The following is a 21,385-nucleotide window of genomic DNA, read 5'->3' on the forward strand; positions in this document are numbered from 1 at the left end:
ATAGCATCAGGAAATCATTATTAATATTGTTAAGTATGACAATGGCATTATGCATTTGTAAGAAATATGCATATTTCTAGAATGTGCACTGTAACCTGGAGGGGCGAGATGACATGATGTCCAAGGTCGGCTTGTTTTTTTATTTTAATTTAATTTTATTTTATTTTATTATTATACTTTAAGTTCTAGGGTACATGTGCACAACGTGCAGGTTTGTTACATATGTATGCATGTGCCATGTTGGTGTGCTGCATCCATTAACTAGTCATTTATATTAGGTATATCTCCTAATGCTATCCCTCCCCCTCCCCCCATCCCACAACAGGCCCCAGAGTGTGATGTTCCCCTTCCTGTGTCCAAGTGTTCTCATTGTTCAATTCCCACCTATGAGTGAGAACATGCAGTGTTTGGTTTTCTGTCCTTATGATAGTTTGCCGAGAATGATGGTTTCCAGCTTCCTCCATGTCCCTACAAAGGATATTAACTCATCCTTTTTTATGGCTGCCTAGTATTCCATGGTGTATATGTGCCACATTATCTGAGACTTTTTTTTTTTTTGAGACAGTCTAACTCTCACCAGGCTGGAGTGCAGTGACACGATCATCTTGGCTCGCTGCAACCTCTGCCTCCTGAATTCAAGTGATCCTCCTGCCTCAGCCTCCCGAGTAGCTGGGACTACAGGCATGTGCCAACACACCCAGCTAATTTTTGTATTTTTAGTAAAGACGGGGTTTCACCATTTCGGCCAGGATGGTCTTGATCTCTTGACCTCGTGATCCGCCTGCCTCAGCCTCCCAAAGTGCTAGGATTATAGGCGTGAGCCACCGCGCCCGGCTGTGCCACATTTTCTTTATCCAGTCTGTCATCGATGGGCATTTGGGTTGGTTCCAAGTCTTTGCTATTGTGAATAGTGGTCGGCTTGTTTTTTTTTGAGACAGAATCTCGCTCTGTCGCCCAGGCTGGAGTGTGGTGGCATGATCTCGGCTCACTGCAACCTCTGCCTCCAGGGTTCAAGCAATTCTCCTGCCTCAGCCTCCCGAGTAACTGAGACGACAGGCACATGCCACCACACTGAGCTAATTTTTGTTTTGGTAGAGATGGGGTTTTACCATATTGGCCAGACTGGTCTCGAACTCCTGGCCTCAAGTGATTCGCCCGCCCCAGCCTCCCAAAGTGCGGGGATTCCAGGTGTGAGGCACTCAGCCCGGCCCCCACTCTAGGATCTGATAAGTGAGCGCAGTGCTCGCAGTGCTCGGGGCAGTCCCGGGGCGCCAGTCACATCCTGATAGCAACACGGCCAGCTGCTCCACCCTCCCTTCCCAAGTCCCTGTCTTAGGCAGCCCGCTTACCATCTCCCCTGGATGCCCCTCTAGCGTCCTGCGCTGAGTGTGAGTCCAGCACTGGAGTCATTACCTGCCCCCATGCCAGCCTGTCTTGCCTGTGTTCTCAGAGAAGACAGCACCGTCCACCCCGGCTCCCAGGCCAGAAACCTCGCGGGTTTTCTCTCCTCCTCTCAGCCAATGAGTCAACAAGTCTCACGGAGTTTACCTTCTGAGTTGCTCCTGAATCCATCCCTTCCTTTTCTTCCCTCCTATTGTCCTACTCCACCTGCACCTGGACATCTGCAGCAGCCACCTCGCCAGTCTCCCTGCCTACGCTCTGGCACTCCATCCCCTCTGTCCACGCAACCAGTAGAGTGAGCCTTTGCCCAGGACACCCGCTCATGTCACTGCTCAGAGCCCTTAAATGCCCTCCCAATGCCCTTAGGGTGGACTCCAAATACCTTATCATCACCCACCAGGAACCCTCCCCTATCGAGCTGCTCAGCCCTGAAACGTTCTGTTCCACTCACTTGTCAGTTCTCCAAATGCACCATGCCCTCCCTCTTGCCTCCAGCCTTTGCATTCACTCTGCCTGCTATGCTCTTCTCCGAAGCCCTCTGCAGATCTGAGAATCTCTTCCTCCAGGAAGCCTTCCCTGACTACATCCCTAACGCTCAATTAGGTGCTCCCCCCGCCCCCGTGTAATGGCGCTAAGCCTGTGTCTCATTTCTCACAGCCCTTTTCATTCTTTTTTTTTTTTTTTTTTTTTTGATGCAGAGTCTTGCTCTGTCACCCCAGCTGGAGTGCAATGGTGGGATCTCGGCTCACTGCAACCTCCGCCTCCCGGGTTCAAGCGATTCTCCTGCCTCATCCTCCCGAGCAGCTGGGATTACAGGCGCCTGCCACCATGCCCGGCTAATTTTTGTACTTTTAGTAGAGATGGGGTTTCGCCATGTTGGCCAGGCTGGTCTGGAACTCCTGACCTCAGGTGATGCGCCCTCCTGAGTGCTGCATTACAGGCATGATGTGCCTGGGATTACTGCCAGGAGCCACCGCGCCTGGCCTCACAGCCCTTTCTTTTCTTTTTTTTTTTTTGGAGACGAAGTCTCACTCTTGTCCCCCAGGCTGGGGTGCAATGGCGCGATCGCGATCTTGGCTCACTGCAACCTCTGCCTCCCAGTTCAAGCGATTCTCCTGCCTCAGCCTCCCGTGTAGCTGGGATTACAGGTGCGTGCCACCACGCCCAGCTAATTTTTGTATTTTTAGTAGAAAGGGGGTTTCATCATGTTGGCCAGGCTGGTCTCGAACTCCTGACCTCAGGCGACCCGCCCACCTCGGCCTCCCAAGGTGCTGGGATTACAGCCGTGAGCCACCGCGCCCGGCTATATTTTTTGAAACAACCTTTTCCTGGGTCTCAATTCGCTCAACCGGGGAGGCCCCCCAGCCAACACCCGCGTGCATCCGTGGCGGTTCACACCGAGGGCACTGACGGACACCCTGGAGTCTGCTCCGCCTTCTGCCGGCTCTGGCCCTAGCCCCGGGGCCCCACCTCGGAACCGACGCCGCCGCCGCGGCCCATTTAAGGACGGGAGGGCGGCCCTGGGAAGGCTCCGCCCCGCGTGACGTCAGCCCGCACCGCGGCGTGTGACGCTCTGGTTGCCGCAGAGACGCCCCGCCCCCGCGCGGCGCTGCGGAACCGGAGCTCCGGACGGCGTCGGCAGCGGCGCGAGAGGTGACGAGGCCGGGGCGGCAGGAGCCGGCGCGGCGACCGCGGCGAGGGCGGCGGGGACGGAGCAGACCACGACGAAGACGCACAGGCAGCCGGGCCGGGCCGGGCCACGGGGAGAGCGGCCGGCGGGCAGCGGGCGGGAGGCCGGGCGGGCCGCGGGCAGCGGGCAGCCTCCGAGCCGCGAAGCGACATGGTGCTGCTCAAGGAGTAGTGAGTGTCCGGCGGCCGTGCGGAAGCGGGGAGGAGGGAGGGTGGGGACGGCCGCCGGGGCGACGGCGCGGCGAGGGACGCAGGGCCCGGATGGACGGAGGGGCGGCAGGGACGGAGGGCGCCTGAGGCGGGCCCAGCGGGGATGGAGGGGATCCGGGGCGGGCGGCACCTGAGGCGGGGCCCACGGGGCACGGAGGGGCGGCCGGGGCGTGGAGGGGCAACCGGGGCGTGGAGGGGCGGCCGGGGCGTTCGGCATCTGAGCCGGGGCCCACGGGGCATGGACGGGCGGCCGGGACATGGAGGGGCCCACGGGCACGGAGGGGCAACCGGGACGGACGGCTCCTGAGGCGCCCCGCGGGCTCGGAGGCCCAAGTGGATCCGAGGAGAGGCCGGGGACAGCGAGGGCCAGGCCAGGCCCGAGACAGGGTCAGGGCAGGGAGAGCTGGCCCGGGACTGGGGGAGGCCGAGGGGACGCCGATCGCTGGGAGGGCCGTGGGGTCGCCCTGCGCGGGCCGAGGGCGCGGGCTCAGTCGGGACTGCAGGCGGCGCTGAGAGGCCTCGCGGCGGGCCGAGGAAGAGGCGCACCGGGGCAGGCAGGGCCTCCCGGCGGTGGGGAGGGGTGGAGGGCCGAACAGTCCACACGGAGAGCCGGGTGGGTGGGTCAGAGGCTCCGGGATGGAGTTGGGATGGGGATGGGGAGGAGTGGCCGCCTTAGGCATCAGGTGAGAGGTGGTGGTAAGTGGACGCAGGAGGAGGACTAGGAAGTCAGGGCCCGGCTCGGGAGACAGGGGAAGGGTCTGAGGACATAAAGCAGAGGGGGCTGAGATGGGGACCGGAGTGACCGTGGTGCTCAAGCAGCAGATGCGGAAGAGAAGGCTTTTGGAACAAGCTTGGGATGACTACTTGGGACTTGGGGAGACTTGGGCGAGGAGGCCAGAAAATGTTGGGTAGGGTCCGAAGTGGAGAAGGCCAGGAAGTTACCAGGGGTCGAGGCTGGTCCGGAAAGAGAGTATGTTTGGACGGGTATACCTGTTGTTGGAGATGGGGGAGACCAGGGCAGGGCCAGCTTGTTTCTAGGGGATTCTCAGTCTCGGTGCAAAGAGGTGGGGAAATTCTTTGAGGAATTGAGGGGTCCGTGAAGCAGTGAACTGAGGAGAGATGGTGGAAGGGGTGGGGAGCTCTTGAGTAGTGAAGAGGGGTGCGTGGGAAACTGGTGACTTCTGGAAGGAGTTGCAGGATGATGGGTTTGCTCCTGAAATCCAGGGAACTGGGGGACAGGTGGAGATGTTGGGCGTGCTAAATCTTTCAAGTACAAGATGACCCATCGTTGAAGCTCAGGGTTCCAAGTAAACATCAGGAGACATTTTTCTCCCCAAAGAGGATAGATTGGATGTGTGTGTGTGTGTGTGCGCGTGTGTGCACAGAATTTACAGTGAAACTGCTTTCCTGGAGGGAGGGCAAGTGGGCAGCATAGGGCCAGAAGCCCCAGGAGTGGGAGGTGGTCAAATAGCAACTTGTAGGGCGCTCTGGGCAGCCAGGCATGTGTGCAGAGGGTTCTTGCCACTTTGTCAGCGATGGCACTTTGACCATCCCCACCAGGCTGGCTCCTTGGAGGTGCTTAGGACATTTAGGACATAGAGTGGAGTTTGGGTAACAGAGGGAGCCGAGCTAAACACCTCATCTGAAGAGCATTATCTTGAGGCCTCATCCCCTCTGTTTCTTGACGTCCAGCCTGATGTTAATTCATCCAGGGCTGGGAGCTTTTCATGGTGAGGAGGAAGAACTTTAGGATGCCAACAGGAGAACGTGGTACACTTTGGATTTTAATCTTCAATGTCCAGACTGACAGGCTTTTCCCATCCTTCTGATTCTTTTTCCTGTTCCCAGATGAACCCTAGAATCTGTAGAAATCTGTGGTTTTGAAATGAAGGTCAGGCAGGGAAAGGAAGGGACCTTCAGAAGAGATCTGAGTGAGGTTTGAAGAGAGGCACTCCTTTCCCCTTCTTTGTTCTCCTCCCCTTGAAGCCTGCAAGGGAAAAGTCCAAGGTGCCGGAGATGCAGAGCCCGCCTGGCATCTGCGTTTCCTTCCTGCCCGACTTGTGCCGTGTGTGTGCATCCCTGGGCGGGGGATGGGGGAGGAGCAGGGGCATCCGAGACACTTGGCTGTGGCTGCAGCGCTGCAGCTCTGGAAAGGGTGCGAGTGAAGGTCACATTAGAGTGAGCACTGCTCCAGGCCCAGCCCGGCAGCTCCTCTGTGGCCCTGTCCTTTGGAATTGTACCCTATTGCTGCCGAAGTGGTTTTGTTCCTGAGGAGCAAGGGGGCAGTGTCAGAGTGTGCAGCCGTCACGTCAGCAGCCTCCGCGCGTCCCGTCAGGAATTGGCCCATGGCATTCTCTTTTGGGGTGAGACTTGGTTCCCACCCAGCGTCTGCAGGTTGCCCCTGTTGATTTTTCCAACACTTCCTCTAACAGGATTCTGTTTAATTTGATTTCTGCAAAATCTTGGATGTGATTTTGACTGCTGTTCTTGAAGATAAAAGGCTTATTGTTTTCTAGGAAGTTTCTTCCAAGGGTGCAGGAATTCTGGCCTCCAAGTTGGGAATATTTTTCTGCACCACTGGCTTTCTGTAATGGGAGGGGAGCCTCAGTGGCAGCGTGCAATAAACTGGAGGATTTATTATTTGAGTCACTCTGGAGGAAGGGAGTTGTTAGCAGGCAGTAAAGACTTGGAGCCTATTTTGGTTTTCCTGCTACTTTCCTGCTTGGTGTCTTGCCTTTGATGTGATGTTTTCCTCAGACCCCTCTGTGTCCTTCTTGCTTCCTGGGGGACCTTTGTGGAACTGGAAAACAGCTGTTTACTAGCCTGGAGCAAGGAGCCTGAGTGGTGAGCCCGCTGCATAAGGCAGGCACAGCAGCTCACGCTTCACCAATGCTTCACTAAACATGCAAGACACAAAAGGACCCAGAGGGCTCCAGCAAGGGTCTGGGGACCGAGCCTCTAAGCTTGGGAACTGGCTGGACTTGTATGGGTAAAACCAAGAGGTTTTGTCTTAGCTCTCCCGCCTCACAGCTTTGAACTGGGGGTTGGCTCTTGGTCTGCATTTCAAATGCAAGGCACCCGGAGAAGTGCTGCTAGCCCTAGTATGTCTGTGGGGTTCTGACCCTGGCGGAGACTTTGCCGGCCATGGCTTCTCCATCAGGTTATTGGTGGCATCTCCAGCGATTGGTGGTCATTGAGTTGGAGAAGAAGAAAAGAAAATGATAAATTGGGATTCCTTTGGACAGCTCCTGGAGGTCAGGACATAAGTTGAATGCCCTCTTGGTGGCTTTGTGGTAGCAGCTTGGATTGTAATATCCGGCCCTGAGCAGAGGTGCCTGGTGTGTGCTCTTAGGGTGATTAAGGCTTCAAGGGGCTTGGTCCCTTCCTGGCCTTTCCGCTGGAGGGCTGTTATTGGGAGGTTGGGTCCACAGAAATATAAGTCCCCAGGGCCTCTTGTTTGGGTCTGAATCCTCACCATGATAGGTCCTCCTGTGTTACCTGTCTTACTAGACTCACTGGCAAGTCTTGTTGGGGGGACAACTCATTGCCAAGTTTGGTGAAGTTTATCATCCATATGTCCAGTTCCGAATGTGAAGTAGAGGCCTGGGAAGTAGCTGGCGGGAGGACAGGTTTGGACTGAATCATAGGGTTCTAACTGGGATGCCTCCAAGGTACAGAGGGTCCTGTCCTCAGAGCACTAAGAGGGCCATTCTCTGTGGGGGGAGTTGTCACAGAGTTTAGTGTCTTACACCTCTAGGGCACAGAGGGTCCTATCCCCAGAGCACTCAAAGGGCCGTTCTCTGTGGGGTTTTCGTCACTGAGTTTAGTGTCTTACGCAATAGAATGCTGCCTGTTTTAGGATGATGCCTTAAAGAGCCTGGAGCAGATTGCACAGCCTAAAGTTGATACTCTCTTTTCCCTTTCTTATAGTCGAGTAATCCTGCCTGTGTCTGTAGATGAGGTAAGTCCTTTTACTTTCTGGTCCATAGTTGTGTGTAGCTGGGCTCTGAGTGCTTATCCTGTTTATCCTGTTTATATAGTTTTCTTATTTGTTCTTTTTTTTTTTTTTTTTTTTTGAGACGGAGTCTTGCTCTGTCGCCCAGGCTGGAGTGCAGTGGCACAATCTCGGCTCACTGCAAGCTCCGCCTCCCGAGTTCACGCCATTCTCCTGCCTCAGCCTCTCCGGGTAGCTGGGACCACAGGCGCCCGCCACCACGCCCGGCTAATTTTTTGTGTTTTTAGTAGAGACGGGGTTTCACCGTGGTCTCGATCTCTTGACCTCGTGATCCGCCCGCCTCGGCCTCCCAAAGTGCTGGGATTACAAGAGTGAGCCACCGCGCCCGGCTCTTATTTGTTCTAACATAAATATTTCAACGTGAATTTCGTGGTGCCACTTTCAGTTGAAAAATGGCAGTTTGTATATCTGGGTAATTGTGTGCAACCTGCCCCGAGCTGTTGGTATGCTGGATAACTTTGAGTAGAGACTAAACCAGCCCCTTTTATCTGCTGAGGCTGTGCATGTTTGGGGACACTTTTTTTGTTGTTTTTTTTTTTTTTTTTTTTGAGACAGAGTCTCGCTCTGTCACCCAGGCTGGAGTGCAGTGGCGCAATCTCGGCTCACTGCAAGCTCCGCCTCCCGGGTTCACGCCATTCTCCTGCCTCAGCCTCTCCGAGTAGCTGGGACTACAGGTGCCCGCCACCACGCCCGGCTAATTTTTTGTATTTTTAGTAGAGACGGGGTTTCACCATGGTCTCGATCTCCTGACCTCATGATCCGCCCGCCTCGGCCTCCCAAAGTGCTGGGATTACAAGCGTGAGCCACCGTGCCCAGCCTGTTGTTTTTTTTTGAGACAGAGTCTCACTCTGTCTCCCAGGCTGGAGTACAGTGGTGCGATCTCGGCTCACTGCAACCTCTGCCTCCTGGGTTCAAGCGATTCTCCTGCCTCAGCCTCCCAGGTAGCTGGTATTACAGGTGCCCACCACACCCGGCTAATTTTTATATTTTTAGTAGAGATGGGCTTTCACCATGTTGGCCAGGCTGGTCTCAAACTCCCGACCTCAAGTGATCCGCCCTCCTCAGCCTCCCAAAGTGCTGGGATTACAGGCGTGAGCTACCACACCCGGCCGGGGACACATTATTGATGGGATCAAGTGTGTGCATTTCTGGGACCTCCATGACTTGGCTGGCAAGTGTGCATGGCTCTTTCTGGTTGCGCAGCAAACCAGCAGGGCAGGAAATCTCTTGAGGCCCTCCCTAGCCACAATAGGTGACTGCTGGAAAGACCAAGACACAGAACCCTCCTTTTAGGGAGGGCAGGGAATAACACATAGGCTTGGCTTGCCCTCTGTCCTTTTATGGTTCCTGGGTCTGACATCCTTGTATGTGGGGATCTGGCAGCAGGATTTGCTATAAGAAGGTTCATAGGCCATGCTGACTCAGAGTCAGTCTCTTGGACAACAGAAAACTGTCACGGAACCTCCCTTGTCTCACTCTTTCTCTGAATTTCTTTCACTCTCCTCTCCTGGTGCAGCCTTGTTCTTTGCTTCCTTCTGAAGTCACAGCCCCACCCCGCCCCAGCTTCCAGTTAAACTCGAGTTTCGGTGAGGTTCGTCAGCCAGTATAGTGCCTCCAGTCACTGGGCTCCGTCTCTCTTTCCTGCAGTGTCAGCATGAAGCTTCTGTGATAACTTCCACTCGTTCCAAATATGAACTGGACCTTTGAAAAATGAAATCAGGCCAACAGAGCCTGCAGCACATTTAGCTGAGACAGACATCCAGGCTTGTTGGCCCCCGAGAGGGGTGGGCAGACGCTGGCCCTTTAGAGGACTGCCTCCAGGGCTGGGCTGCATATCTGATAAGAGCTGTGGGGACCTGGGGAGGGGTCAGAGGTGGTCCTTGACCGTGATCTGGGGGTTCTGGGAAGGGCAGAAAAGAGAAACGAGACTGGGGAACCTGGGAACCAGGGAAAATGAGGGAATGACTGGGTAGATGGCTCTGATCCCTGTAGGCACTGGGGATGTACCTGGGGCCTGAGAACTAGGTGCCTGGGCTGACAGGTGTTGGCTTGGGAGGGTCTTGCTAACCTACCTGCTTTGGCCATGCTGTCTTTATTTTTTTTATTTTATAATATTTCTTTTAAATAGTGGAGATAGGGTCTCACTCTGTTGTCCAGGCTGGTCTTGCCTCAAGCAGTCCTCCTGCCTCAGCCTCCCAGAGTGCTGGGATTACAGACGTCAACCACTTCACCCAGCCTGTGCTGTCTTTATTGAAAATAGCAAGCGATGATTTTCTAAAGCAGAAGGCCAAGCAGGAAAGCCCAGCGCGTCCCTTGCCCTCAAACTCAGCTCCTGGGGAGGTGTCCAGTGACGTCCTCTCTGCTGTACAGGATGATCCCACCCCAATTGTTAGGAAGATGTGCCCCAGGAACTCGGGATTTCCTCAGCGTGGTGATTAGGGGTGAAATGGATCCTTTGTAGGGAGTTTCTTGATGGAACGAAGGACGGGAGTGTCTCTGAGAAGTGCTGCAGACCAAGGAGGGCCAGCCTGTCCTGGAGCGCCTGAGGCTGTTCTTGGATTAAGGCTGAAGGGCCAGACACTGATGGCTTACGGCGGGGCCAAGACTGGAAGGAAAGGGGAACTTCCACCTTGAGAGCATCCACTGGTGGCGGGTTTTCGCTTGTGATGGTTTTTCTGCAGCATTGAGGAAGTGGTGGGCGGAGTTGAGTAATCAGAGCGTCAAGTCTAAGCAGAAGCTTGGGAAGTGAGTGCTGATCAGGATTCAGCTGTCTGCCTGGCAGTGGCCAGCCCGTTCTCAGCAAGAAACCATTGACAAGAAAGTACCACGTGGCCTGGGTAGGGTTGAAGCGGAATTTAGTTTCAGAGAATTAGAAAAATCTCGGAGGGGAAGGCCGAAGAAGAAGCAAGTCAGGATCAGCCTTCTCAGTGTTTGTCAGTAACCCCATCCTGACTCAGTTCCTATGGGAACAGCTCAGCATCATGTGACTGGTGGACTCACTTCCTAAATTGGAGGCCATGACTTGAGACCCTTGCAGTTTTCTGATTTAGGGGGAAAAGTGAAGAAAGAGAAAGAGAAGGTCATGCCTTTTAATCATTCTGATGGCCTGCATCAATATTTTGGGGGCAGAATTCGCTTCTGGGTGGCCAGAGCCTTTGGTCTAACCCTGAGTGTCTAGGCATTGTGCGGCAGAGCGAGAAAGCCCTGGCTGTTTGACGTGGGTGTGTCCACCAGTGCTTCCTGGCACAGGTCGGCCGGGCTGCTTCACTTCTTGTTTCCAGAGATTTATGGCACCATTCCCTGTCTGGTACCCAGCCTGACAGGGCCACGTTGGTGGGACCAAAGCTGTACTGTTGTTTATGACGTGTTTCATGTCAGTATTGCAGGCCCACCCACTGGGCTCCCCCTCCCAGATTGCCAAAGTGGTGGAGTCTGTTTTTCTTAGTTGAATGTCTTAGTTCTTTGGGACAAGTGAACAGATCTCAAGAGCAAGGAACATCATCGTAGGTCTGAGGAGGCTAGAGTCCCAGTCTTGGAGCTTTTTTAAATCTGATTTAATGATCTGACCCCCCCACTCCTATCTCTGCCCCATCCGAGTCTGGCTGCTTTCCCAGGGGGCAGAGCAGCTGTGCCAAAAGGAACTCTAACGTGAAAAGCGCCCTTCACTTGTAGCCTGTGCAGGCCAGTCTTGCTTACCCCTTTAGATTAACAAAACTGCCTTCACATGTCTCATTGGGATTAAAGGATCAGAATATCAAGAGAGATTAAAGGGGGAAGATGCCAGCCAACAGGCTGATCCTCTTAGAACCTGCCCTCTGATTCCTGCAGCTGAAGAGAAACCAAATGAAGGCGATTAGTCTCTGCCTGGGGGCCCCCTTCCCAAGTGGTACCACTAGCCGGGAACCTCGCCCCTCCACCAGGCCCCCTCTCCCCAGCCTGTCCTTTAGGGTTGCTGAGTCAGCGGTTAGATGTTCTTACAGCTCTTCTCTGAAACGGAGCTACTGCTCCTCCTTAGGCACCCCTGGCTCAGCCAAGCGCTGACCCACTTGATGGGTTTTCATGTGTGCCTAGCCAGGTGGTGGACTTGGAAAGGCACAGGGACAGTTTGGGGCTCCAGGGGGGCATTGAGGCAGCACTGATGCAGCTTAGGATTAGCAAGGTCAAGGTGACTGGCTTTCACCCAAATGTTCCTCTTGATGGATTTCACTGAGCCTCGATTGCTGCCCCTTTTCATGGCATTTTGTTCTGGGATTTTGCTTTGAAAGTTGGGGCTGTTTCAGCCTCGCGGTGAGCAGTGAATTGTCCTGGTCCTCTGCTTCACCTTCCAGATTTTGCCCAGAAATTTCCCTGCAGTGCTTAGGAAGCTGCCTGGTAGAGCAGGTTTCTAAGTTTGAGGTGAAGCAGCTCTGGAAGCTGCCTCTGTTCCTTGCTGTTGCAGGCAGTGATTTAAGTAGCAGTTGCCTAGAGATACATCCTTTCCGTTTTAATCTCAAAGAGAGAAAAACCCAGCTACTTTGGAGGCTGAGGCAGGAGAATCACTTGAATCCAGGAGGCGGAGGTTGCAGTGACCTGAGATCGCACCATTGCGCTCCAGCCTGGCGACAGAGCAAGACTCTGTCTAAAAAAAAAAAAAAAATAGAGAAACACCCTTGTCTTCCCCCCGGGGGTACCAGGAGTTGGGCACAGAGCTCGAGGAAACCCTTTGTCCCCGCTCCATCCCCCAGCATGTTGAGTAATCCCATAGCTTTTTTCCTTTTTCTCATATTCCCTAAGCAGTCATGCCTGATTAGCACGGGCAGTGGTAGGAAAGACACATCCGTTGCTGTAGACATAACTTCCTGCCTCAAATGTTGCTGTTCATTTTCTTTTCACCTTGTTTTCTCCTCTGGACAGCTTCTCAGAGAAGAAGGCAGAACGGCTAAGTCTGGGCACTGCCTAGGTCATTGGCCCATCCTGATGGGGTCAGAGGAGGCCAATCATGTTGACTGGTGACTTGATAGGGTGGCATGTGACCCAAATAAAGGAAAACTAGGCTTTTGCCATGTAGAAAGTGCCAACACAGAGGGTGCACCCAGCTGGCACAGACTGTGCGGCAGGAATCTGTAATCTCATGTGGGAAGCAGGAATACTTGCTTGGCCCCACCAGGAATCTGGAAAACGTCAAGGGGTTTCATTGCCTGAAAGAGCTACTTGCGGGGTGAGGAGAGGCCTAACACTAGAGCAGAAACAAGTAGATGAGTCAGTTTTACAACAGAGATAGTGGATTTCACAGAGCGCTGAGCACCTTTCTTTGACGAGAAATCATGTCTTAGGATCTATTTAAATGAGTGAGATCAAGTGATTCTAGCAACCACCCTAGATCTTCTGGGGTCTTAATACCAGAAGCGGGTTTAGCACAAAAGCTCCTTTGGACTCTAATCTGTTTTCTGCATGGTGGTGTGAGGTTAAGTAGATTCACCTGCCTCTTTAAATCCTGACGGACTGGCTGGGAACGGTGGCTCATGCTTATAATCTCAGCACTTTGGGAGGCCAAGGTGGGAGGATGGCTTGAGACCAGGAATTTGAGACCAGCCTGGGCAACATAGCAAGACACCGTCTCTACCAAAAAAAAAATAAATAAAAATAAACCCGGATGGATGATGTGAAAATGAGAAGGGTGAACTAAACATGTCTGATGGGTCAAGAGGGGCCATGGAGCAGCACTGTCAGTTGCTTTGGGTGGATTTGGGCAAGGCCTGATGTGAAACTCCAGAACGAGCTCCTGCATGAGGAGACCCAGGGAGATCCAATCAGACACTTACTGGCAGCTGGATTATGTGTAACCATTGAGAAGGTCTGTGTTGAGAATAACATCTATCTCTGTTCCTTTAGTATCAAGTGGGGCAGCTGTATTCTGTGGCTGAGGCCAGTAAAAATGAAACGGGTGGTGGCGAAGGCGTGGAGGTCCTGGTGAATGAGCCCTACGAGAAGGACGGTGAGAAAGGCCAGTACACACACAAGATCTACCACCTGCAGAGGTACGCAGCGCGGGCAGTGGGGCCGGATGCTGGCTTTCATGTGTGTATGAATGAGTGTTATTTCCTTTATTGTTTTATATAGATGGGATTATACCAATTGTTATATCCTAACAATTAATAGTTATATACTGACTATACAAATGTTATACTCACATTTATATAGATGGGAATATACTATTCTTTTTGTTTTGTTACTTATCATGGCCTCCTCTCTCAGCCTATTCTGTCTGCCTCGGTCTCTGAAGTCCATGTACGATTCACAGTATCATGGGGTACAGATGTGCTATAGGTTGTTTAACCCTCCTGTCTTGACGCATATTTCTAGTCATTTCCAGATGCCTACATCATCCAGTAAAGGCCTCCAGAGGAGGCCGTGTACATCTTCTGATGTACTTGTATATGCAGATTTTTAGCAAGTATTCCTAAAATTGAACTCCTAAAATTGCTGGGCTGATAGGGTTTTAAATTCTGATATTGTGAAATCGGTTGCTAGAGAAATTTTGGTACCTCTCTTTGGGTCAAAGGCATTAGTATTTTTAAATGAAGCTTGAACTGATTTGTGTACTGGAATCCATATCAAACTACACAAATTTGCTAAATCCCTAACCAAAACAGTAATGTTTCAGCAAACTGTGAGCAGACCCAAAGGGCGGTGATGATGTTAATCATACATCAGCGTGAATGGAAGTCAAACCAAGCTAGTTTTAGAAGCTATCCAGAACTGGTAAAGGTAAACCCGAATCTTTTTGAAAATTGTGATAAAGTACACATAACATAAAATTCACCATTTTCACCATTTTTACGTATACAGTTCGGTGACATTAAGTCCACACTGCTGTGAAACTGAAACTTGGATCTTAATTTCTAGTCTCTAAACCGAACTGAAATCAATTGACTTTCATTTGGTAAAAGCCCCACCTCACTGTGGTCTGTCACTTTGATGGTGTCAGAGGGTCTAGGACCTCAGTGCCGGGGTACGAGGAGAGCAGTGCTGTCCAGCGGGGAGGAACCTCACCATCACCCAGTCTCCTCGCCAGCACACTTTTTCTCTATGTCTCGTTTTGCTCCTCCTCTGGTATTTGTATTTCTTAAAGAGGATTTTGAAAAGAGATGGTGAAGTTGGTATTTTAGGTAGAAGGGACCAAAACTAAGTTGGTCCAACCAAACTGGCAGAGACGAGGTCTCTACATATAAAAGATGGAACCTGGCTGGGTGCTTCGGGGGCTGACACCTGTAATCCCAGCACTTTGGGAGGCCGAGGCGGACGGATCACTTGAGGTCAGGGGTTTGAGACCAGCCTGGGCAACATGACGAGACTCCATCTCTACAAAAAATAAACAAAATTAGCCAGGTGTGGTGGCGAGTGCCTGTAGTCTCGTCTACTCAGGAGGCTGAGGTGGAAGGATCACCTGAGCCTAGGAGGTCAAGGCTGCAGTGAGCCATGGTCACACCACTGTACTCCAGCCTGGGCCACAGAGATCCTGCCTGTCTCTTAAAAAAAAAAAAAAAAGGAAAAGAAAGAAAAGGCCAGCAGTAACTACCACCACTACCTTTCCCCGTGGTGACAAGAGAAGCTTTACTGTGTCAGCCATCTGGCTGCCCAAAGCAGAAAGCACAGCTCCCCCGCAACACTCTCACTGGCCCTTCGTGTCCCATCAGGTCCCGCTGACTCCACCCCGCAACACTCTCACGCGCGCACCCTTCGTGTCCCATCAGGTCCCTCTGACTCCACCCCGCAACACTCTCTCTCACTCGCCCTTCGTGTCCCATCAGGTCCCTCTGACTCCACCCCGCAACACTCTCACGCTCCCTTCCCCTTCGTGTCCCATCAGGTCCCGCTGACTCCACCCCGCAACACTCTCACGCGCGCGCCCTTCGTGTCCCATCAGGTCCCTCTGACTCCACCCCGCAACACTCTCTCTCACTCGCCCTTCGTGTCCCATCAGGTCCCTCTGACTCCACCCCGCAACACTCTCACGTGCCCTTCGTGTCCCATTAGGTCCCTCTGACTCCACCCCGCAACACTCTCACGTGCCCTTCGTGTCCCATCAGGTCCCTCTGACTCCACCCCGCAACACTCTCACGTGCCCTTCGTGTCCCATCAGGTCCCTCTGACTCCACCCCGCAACACTCTCACGTGCCCTTCGTGTCCCATCAGGTCCCTCTGACTCCACCCCGCAACACTCTCTCACTCGCCCTTCGTGTCCCATCAGATCCCTCTGACTCCACCCCGCAACACTCTCACGCTCCCTTCCCCGTCATGTCCCATCAGGTCCCGCTGACTCTACCCCGCAACACTCTCTCTCACTCGCCCTTCGTGTCCCATTGGGTCCCGCTGACTCCACCCCGCAACACTCTCTCTCACTCGCCCTTTGTGTCCCATCAGATCCCTCTGACTCCACCCCGCAACACTCTCACGCTCCCTTCCCCTTCGTGTCCCATCAGGTCCCGCTGACTCTACCCCGCAACACTCTCACGCGCCCTTCGTGTCCCATCAGGTCGTGACTCCATCTCCTGGGTGTCTCCAGCATGTCCCTTCCTTGCCACCTCTTGCCTGGATTACTACAGCAGCTTCTAACGAGTCTCCCTGCCTTCCAGTTCTCAGCACCGCTTCAAGTGTTCAGTCTGGATGTTCTGTCACTCCCAGAGCCAAAACTGCCGACGGCTTCCCTTTGCCTTCAGGACGAAGTCCATGCTGTCTGACATAACTTATAGGACCTTTTAGCCAGCCTGGGCAACATAGCAAGACCCCGTCTCTACCAGAAAATACAAAAATGAGCCAGGCATAGTGGTGTGCACCTGTAGTCCCAGCGACTTGGGAGGCTGAGGCGGGAGGATCACCTGATCCCAGGAGGTCAAGGCTGCCAGTGAGCCATGATCACACCACTGCACTCCAGCCTGGGCCACAGAGTGAGACCCTGTCTCAAAAAAAAAAAAAAAAAAAGAAAATCTTTTAGGATCCAGCTTCAAGTGTCTCCTTGAATTCCCCACCTTGTACCTGCACAGGTTACACTGAACTTCTTCCTCTTTTCTCCACCTGTTCCCACCCCACCCCCATCTGTCTCTTCGCTTAGCCCCACTCTCTGTCCCATGTGTTGGTTCATGCTGACTTTCCCTGCAGAGCCTTCCTGGTGCACTGCGTGTCCCCAACTGTGTTCTCACAGCACTCCGCCACCCAGGGCCCTGTGCCGACCTCATTATGGCATGAATTTACAGTGTTGTGCTTGGCCTTGTCCAGTTACATGCCCCAGTAGACCGGAAACTCCTTGAGGGTGGGAGCCACATCTGTTTGGTTTCTCTGTGTGTCCCCCTGCCTGGACCTAGAAATACTCCCCTGAATTGGGATGGCAGTGAGTTGTTGAATCACAGAGGTCGGCCCAAGTTCTCCAGGTTAGCGCTCTGCTCTAGTTAGCTCTTCTTTCTTAGGCCTGAGGCACTAAAGCTGATGAGGTTGCCAGAGCTTGCCAAAGACTGGATAGATTATCTGTTAGAAACCAAGGACGGCTGGGCGCGGTGGCTCACGCCTGTAATCCCCGCACTTTAGGAGGCCGAGGCGGGCAGATTGCCCGAGGTAAGGAGTTTGAGACCAGCCTGGCCAACATGACAAAACCCCATCTCTACCAAAAATACAAAAATTAGCTGGGCATAGTGGCGCATGCCTGTAGTCCCAGCTACTTAGGAGGCTGAGGAAGGAGAATTGCTGGAACCCAGGAGATGGAGGTTGCAATGAGCTGAGATCGCGCCACTGCACTCCAGTCTGGCGACAGAGCAAGGCTCTATCTCAAAAAAAAAAAAAAAAAAAGGAAAAGGAATATATGTACTATATTCATTTTAATTTTAAAAAATTTTTCTAGGCCAGGCACAGTGGCTCACGCTGCTGTAATCCCAGCACTTTGGGAGGCTGAGGTGGGCAGATCACGAGGTCAGGAGATTGAGACCATCCTGGCTAACACGGCGAAACCCTGTCTCTACTAAAAATACAAAAAATTAGCCGGGCGTGGTGGCGGGAACCTGTAATCCCAGCTACTCGGGAGGCTGAGGCAGGAGAATCTCTTGAACCCGGGAGGAGGAGCTTGCGGTGAGCCGAGATCGCGCCACTGCACTCCAGCCTGGGTGACACAGCAAGACTCTGTCTAAAAAAAAAAATCTCTATGTTTTCCTACTCCGTCAAACCACTCACCCACCAAAAAAAAAAAAAAAAAGGGCTTATACTGTACATGTTGTTCTGTAACCTGAGATAAGAATTGAGTAGAAGAGGCTGGGCACGGTGGCTCACGCCTGTAATCGCAGCACGGCGGGAGGCTGAGGCGGGTGGATCATGAGGTCAGGAGTTCAAGACCAGCCTGGCCAACATGGTGAAACCCTGTCTCTACTAAAAATACAAAAATTAGCTGGGCGTGGTGGCGCATGCCTGTAATCCCAGCTACTCAAGAGGCTGAGGCAGGAGAATCGCTTGAACTGGGACCCAGGAGGTGGAGGTTGCAGTGACCCAAGATCGCAGCACTGCACTCCAGCCTGGGCAAGAGAGGGAGACTCCATGTCAAACAAACAGAAACAAACAAAAAGAATTGAGTAGAAGAAAATATTTTGTCCTGGGAGGCAAATGGTTCTAGGCCCTCCTGGCCTCTCAGAGCTGATGAAAGCAGATCAGATAATCCTGGATCCCAAACCCAAGTTAGTCGGCCAGTCACCCTGGCCCTAAACCGAGACTGGTTCATGCGTGGAGGCATCTCCTTTGTGTGTTTTTCTCGCACCTTGTAGTATAATGCCCTGGGCCCAGCAGGCTCTGGAAAAATGTGTAATGCTGATGGAAGGGGTGATAAGCCACAGCAGGTAGCCTGGGATCTCCTGTGCGGTCCTGTTTCTGGTGGCTGGTGGGGAACGTTGTGGGTGCGTGTTAGGAGCCAGCCAAGGTGGGGTGTCAGGCTCTCATACGTAACTTCTCACTCCCACCAGTAACCTGCTTATCTCATGGAAACTTGCTTGTCAGCTCCCCATGAAGAAGCTGGATCTGAAAAGCCTCTTGTCTCCTTTCTCTCTTCCATTTCTCTTTATAACCCTTTTTTTTCCCGCTATAGCAAAGTACCCACGTTTGTTCGAATGCTGGCCCCAGAGGGAGCCCTGAATATACACGAGAAAGCGTGGAATGCCTACCCTTACTGCAGAACCGGTGAGTGCAGCTGTGGCCACATCGGCCAGGCGGGGGGGCGGGCAGCAGGGCTTTGTGTCCCACCTGCATGTTCTGGATTAGACCAGGGAAAGGCTCAGGCTGGGGCCCCTTCAGGCTGATGGTGGGTATCAGTGCTGTGTCCAGCACAACTTGGTGGACAGCAGGGCGGGAAGCACCGGTCGTCACGGCCTGAGAGCACAGAGCCAGTCTCTCACTTGGGGATGCTGTAATTTTGATTATTGTTATTCATTATAACATTTTAGTATATTTTTCTAGTCATTTTCTTTTTTTTTTTTTTTTTTGAGACGGAGTCTCGCTCTGTCGCCCAGGCTGGAGTGCAGTGGCACAATCTCGGCTCACTGCCAGCTCCGCCTCCCAGGTTCACACCCTTCTCCTGCCTCAGCCTCCCGAGTAGCTGGGACTACAGGCGTCTGCCACTGCGCCTGGCTAATTTTTTGTATTTTTAGTAGAGACGGGGTTTCACCGTGTTAGCCAGGATGATGTCGATCTCCTGACCTCGTAATCCGCCCGCCTCGGCCTCCCAAAGTGCTGGGATTACAGGCATGAGCCACCGCGCCCGGCCTTTTTTCTAGTCATTTTTGTTTTTATTTATTTATTTATTTATTTTGCGAGATGGAGTCTCGCTCTGTTTCCCAGACTGGAGCGCAGTGGCGTGATCTCAGCCCACTGCAACCTCTGGCTCCTGGGTTCAAGCAATTCTGCTGCCTCAGCCTCCCGAGTAGCTGGGACTATAGGCACACACCACCACGTCTGGCTAATTTTTTGTATTTTAGTAGAGACAGAGTTTCACCATGTTGCCCAGGCTGGTCTCGACCTCTTGACCTCAGGTGATCCACCCACCTTGGCCTCCCAAACTGCTGGTATTACAGGTGTGAGCCACTGTGCCCAGCCCAGACACATTTTCTAGAAAAATTTTAGATCATTACTATTTATTTTATTATTATTATTTTTTTGAGATGGAGCCTGGCTCTGTTGCCTAGGCTGGAGAGCAGTGGCACAATCTCAGCTCACTGCAACCTCTGCCTCCCGGGTTCAAGCGATTCTCGTGCCCCAGCCATACAAGTAGCTGGAATTACAGGCGTATACCACCATGCCCGGCTAATTTTTGTATTATTAGTAGAGACAGGGTTTCACCACGTTGGCCAGGCTGGTCTCGAACTCCTGACTTCAAGTGATCCACCTGCCTTGGCCTCCCAAAATGCTGGGATTACTAATATGATTACTGATTTTTAAATTGCTTTTTTTGTCTCACTCTGTTGTCCAGGCTGGTGTCCAGTGGCACAACCACAGCTCACTGCAGCCTTAACCTCCCAGGCTCAAGTGATCCTTCTGCCTCAGCCTCCCAAATAGCTGGGACTATAGGCGTATGCCATCATGTCCAGCTAGGTTTTTTTAGGTTTTTTTTTTTTTTGGAGAGATGGGGTCTCACCATGTTGCCCAGGCTGGTCTCAAATTCCTGGGCTCAAGCGATCCTCCCACCTTGGCCTCCCAAAGTGCTGGCATTACAGGCATGAGCCACTGTGCCTGGCCTAAGTTTCTCATTTTTCTTCAGTGAATGGGTAACATTTTCCCTGTCACTAAGGTATCTGATTTTTTTTTTTTTAATTTATAATAGCTGCATAGTTTTCCATTATATGAATGAACTGTGGCTTCTGCTGAAACAGCATGTTCTGTAATTGAAGATAGAGGTATAATTATTTTCTTAACCTTGGCCAGTCTCCTGCATAGAGTTTCTTGAAAGGAAAGGCAAGATTTGAACCTCCACAGAGAACTTTCTATTCTAGTTCAGACATTCTTAGATTTCTTTTGAGTGATTCAGATTCTTAGCTTTCTAAGATTCCTAGGTTTCCAGGGCCATCTAGGAATAGACCTGTTGGGAGGGCCTAAGCTGGTACTGATTCATAACCCTGGGGAGTCCTGAGAAGTCCCCTGGCACTTGTCTGTGAGGTGGGTGACCTTTCCTCCCGTCAGCCTCCCCGTGTGGGTACAGACAGTGTTGGGCTGCGGGGTCCTCCTCCCACCAGCCTCCCCGTGTGGGTACAGTGTTGGGCTGCGGGGTCCTCCTCCCACCAGCCTCCATGTGTGGGTACAGTGTTGGGCTGCGGGGTCCTCCTCCCACCAGCCTCCATGTGTGGGTACAGTGTTGGGCTGCGGGGTCCTCCCGGCAGCCTCTGCTGACCTGTCCTCCTGCACTTGCTTTCTTTGTTGGCACCTGGCACTCCCTAGAGTCTGATGAGTCTGGGATCCTTACGTGACGCATATCACCCTTACCCTGTGGACTTTGGGAATGACTGCCATCCAGAACACGGGGTCATTGCTCTTTGCAACCCTCAGTGGCCCCACACAGGTTCAAGGACCTTGTATCAGGAGATGCGCGGTCATTGGTGGGGTCTGGGATGTGTAACCCTTAGAGTTTTCTTGCTGTAGCTGAAATACAGCCATCCCCACTCCCTAAGCACTGGGCCGGAAGTTAGACCCTTAGAGTTTTCTTGCTGCAGCTGAAGCGCAGCCCTCCCTACTCCCTAAGCAGTGGGCTGGAAGTTAGATTCTTGGAAATGAGGCATGCACAAATGTTCGTTTTTTTTTTTTTTTTTTTTTTTTTTTAGACGGAGTCTTTCTCTGTCCCCCAGGCTGGAGTGCAGTGGCACGATCTCGGCTCACCGCAACCTCCACCTCCTGAGTTCACGCCATTCTCCTGCCTCAGCCTCCCGAGTAGCTGGGACTACAGGTGCCCGCCAACACGCCCGGCTAATTTTTTGTATTTTTAGTAGAGATGGGGTTTCACCATGTTAGCCAGGATGGTCTCGATCTCCTGACCTCGTGATCCGCCCGCCTCGGCCTCCCAAAGTGCTGGGATTACAG

At 52.7% G+C, this 21,385-nt stretch overlaps 1 protein-coding gene across 1 annotated transcript in view; it reads left to right on the plus strand.

The window, feature by feature from the left end:
- Nucleotides 1-2,997: 2,997 nt before the first annotated feature.
- Nucleotides 2,998-21,385, plus strand: part of PITPNA (phosphatidylinositol transfer protein alpha) — a 49,650-nt gene continuing 31,262 nt past the window's right edge. The window contains exons 1-4 of the mRNA XM_055256371.2: nt 2,998-3,261; nt 7,231-7,261; nt 13,187-13,332; nt 18,411-18,502. Of these exons, the coding sequence (XP_055112346.1) occupies nt 3,242-3,261; nt 7,231-7,261; nt 13,187-13,332; nt 18,411-18,502 (289 nt within the window). The 5' untranslated portion in view covers nt 2,998-3,241. The remainder of the gene's footprint in view (nt 3,262-7,230; nt 7,262-13,186; nt 13,333-18,410; nt 18,503-21,385) is intronic.

The sequence above is a fragment of the Symphalangus syndactylus genome, chromosome 20, assembly GCF_028878055.3.
Source record: "Symphalangus syndactylus isolate Jambi chromosome 20, NHGRI_mSymSyn1-v2.1_pri, whole genome shotgun sequence".
Lineage (NCBI taxonomy): Eukaryota > Metazoa > Chordata > Mammalia > Primates > Hylobatidae > Symphalangus > Symphalangus syndactylus.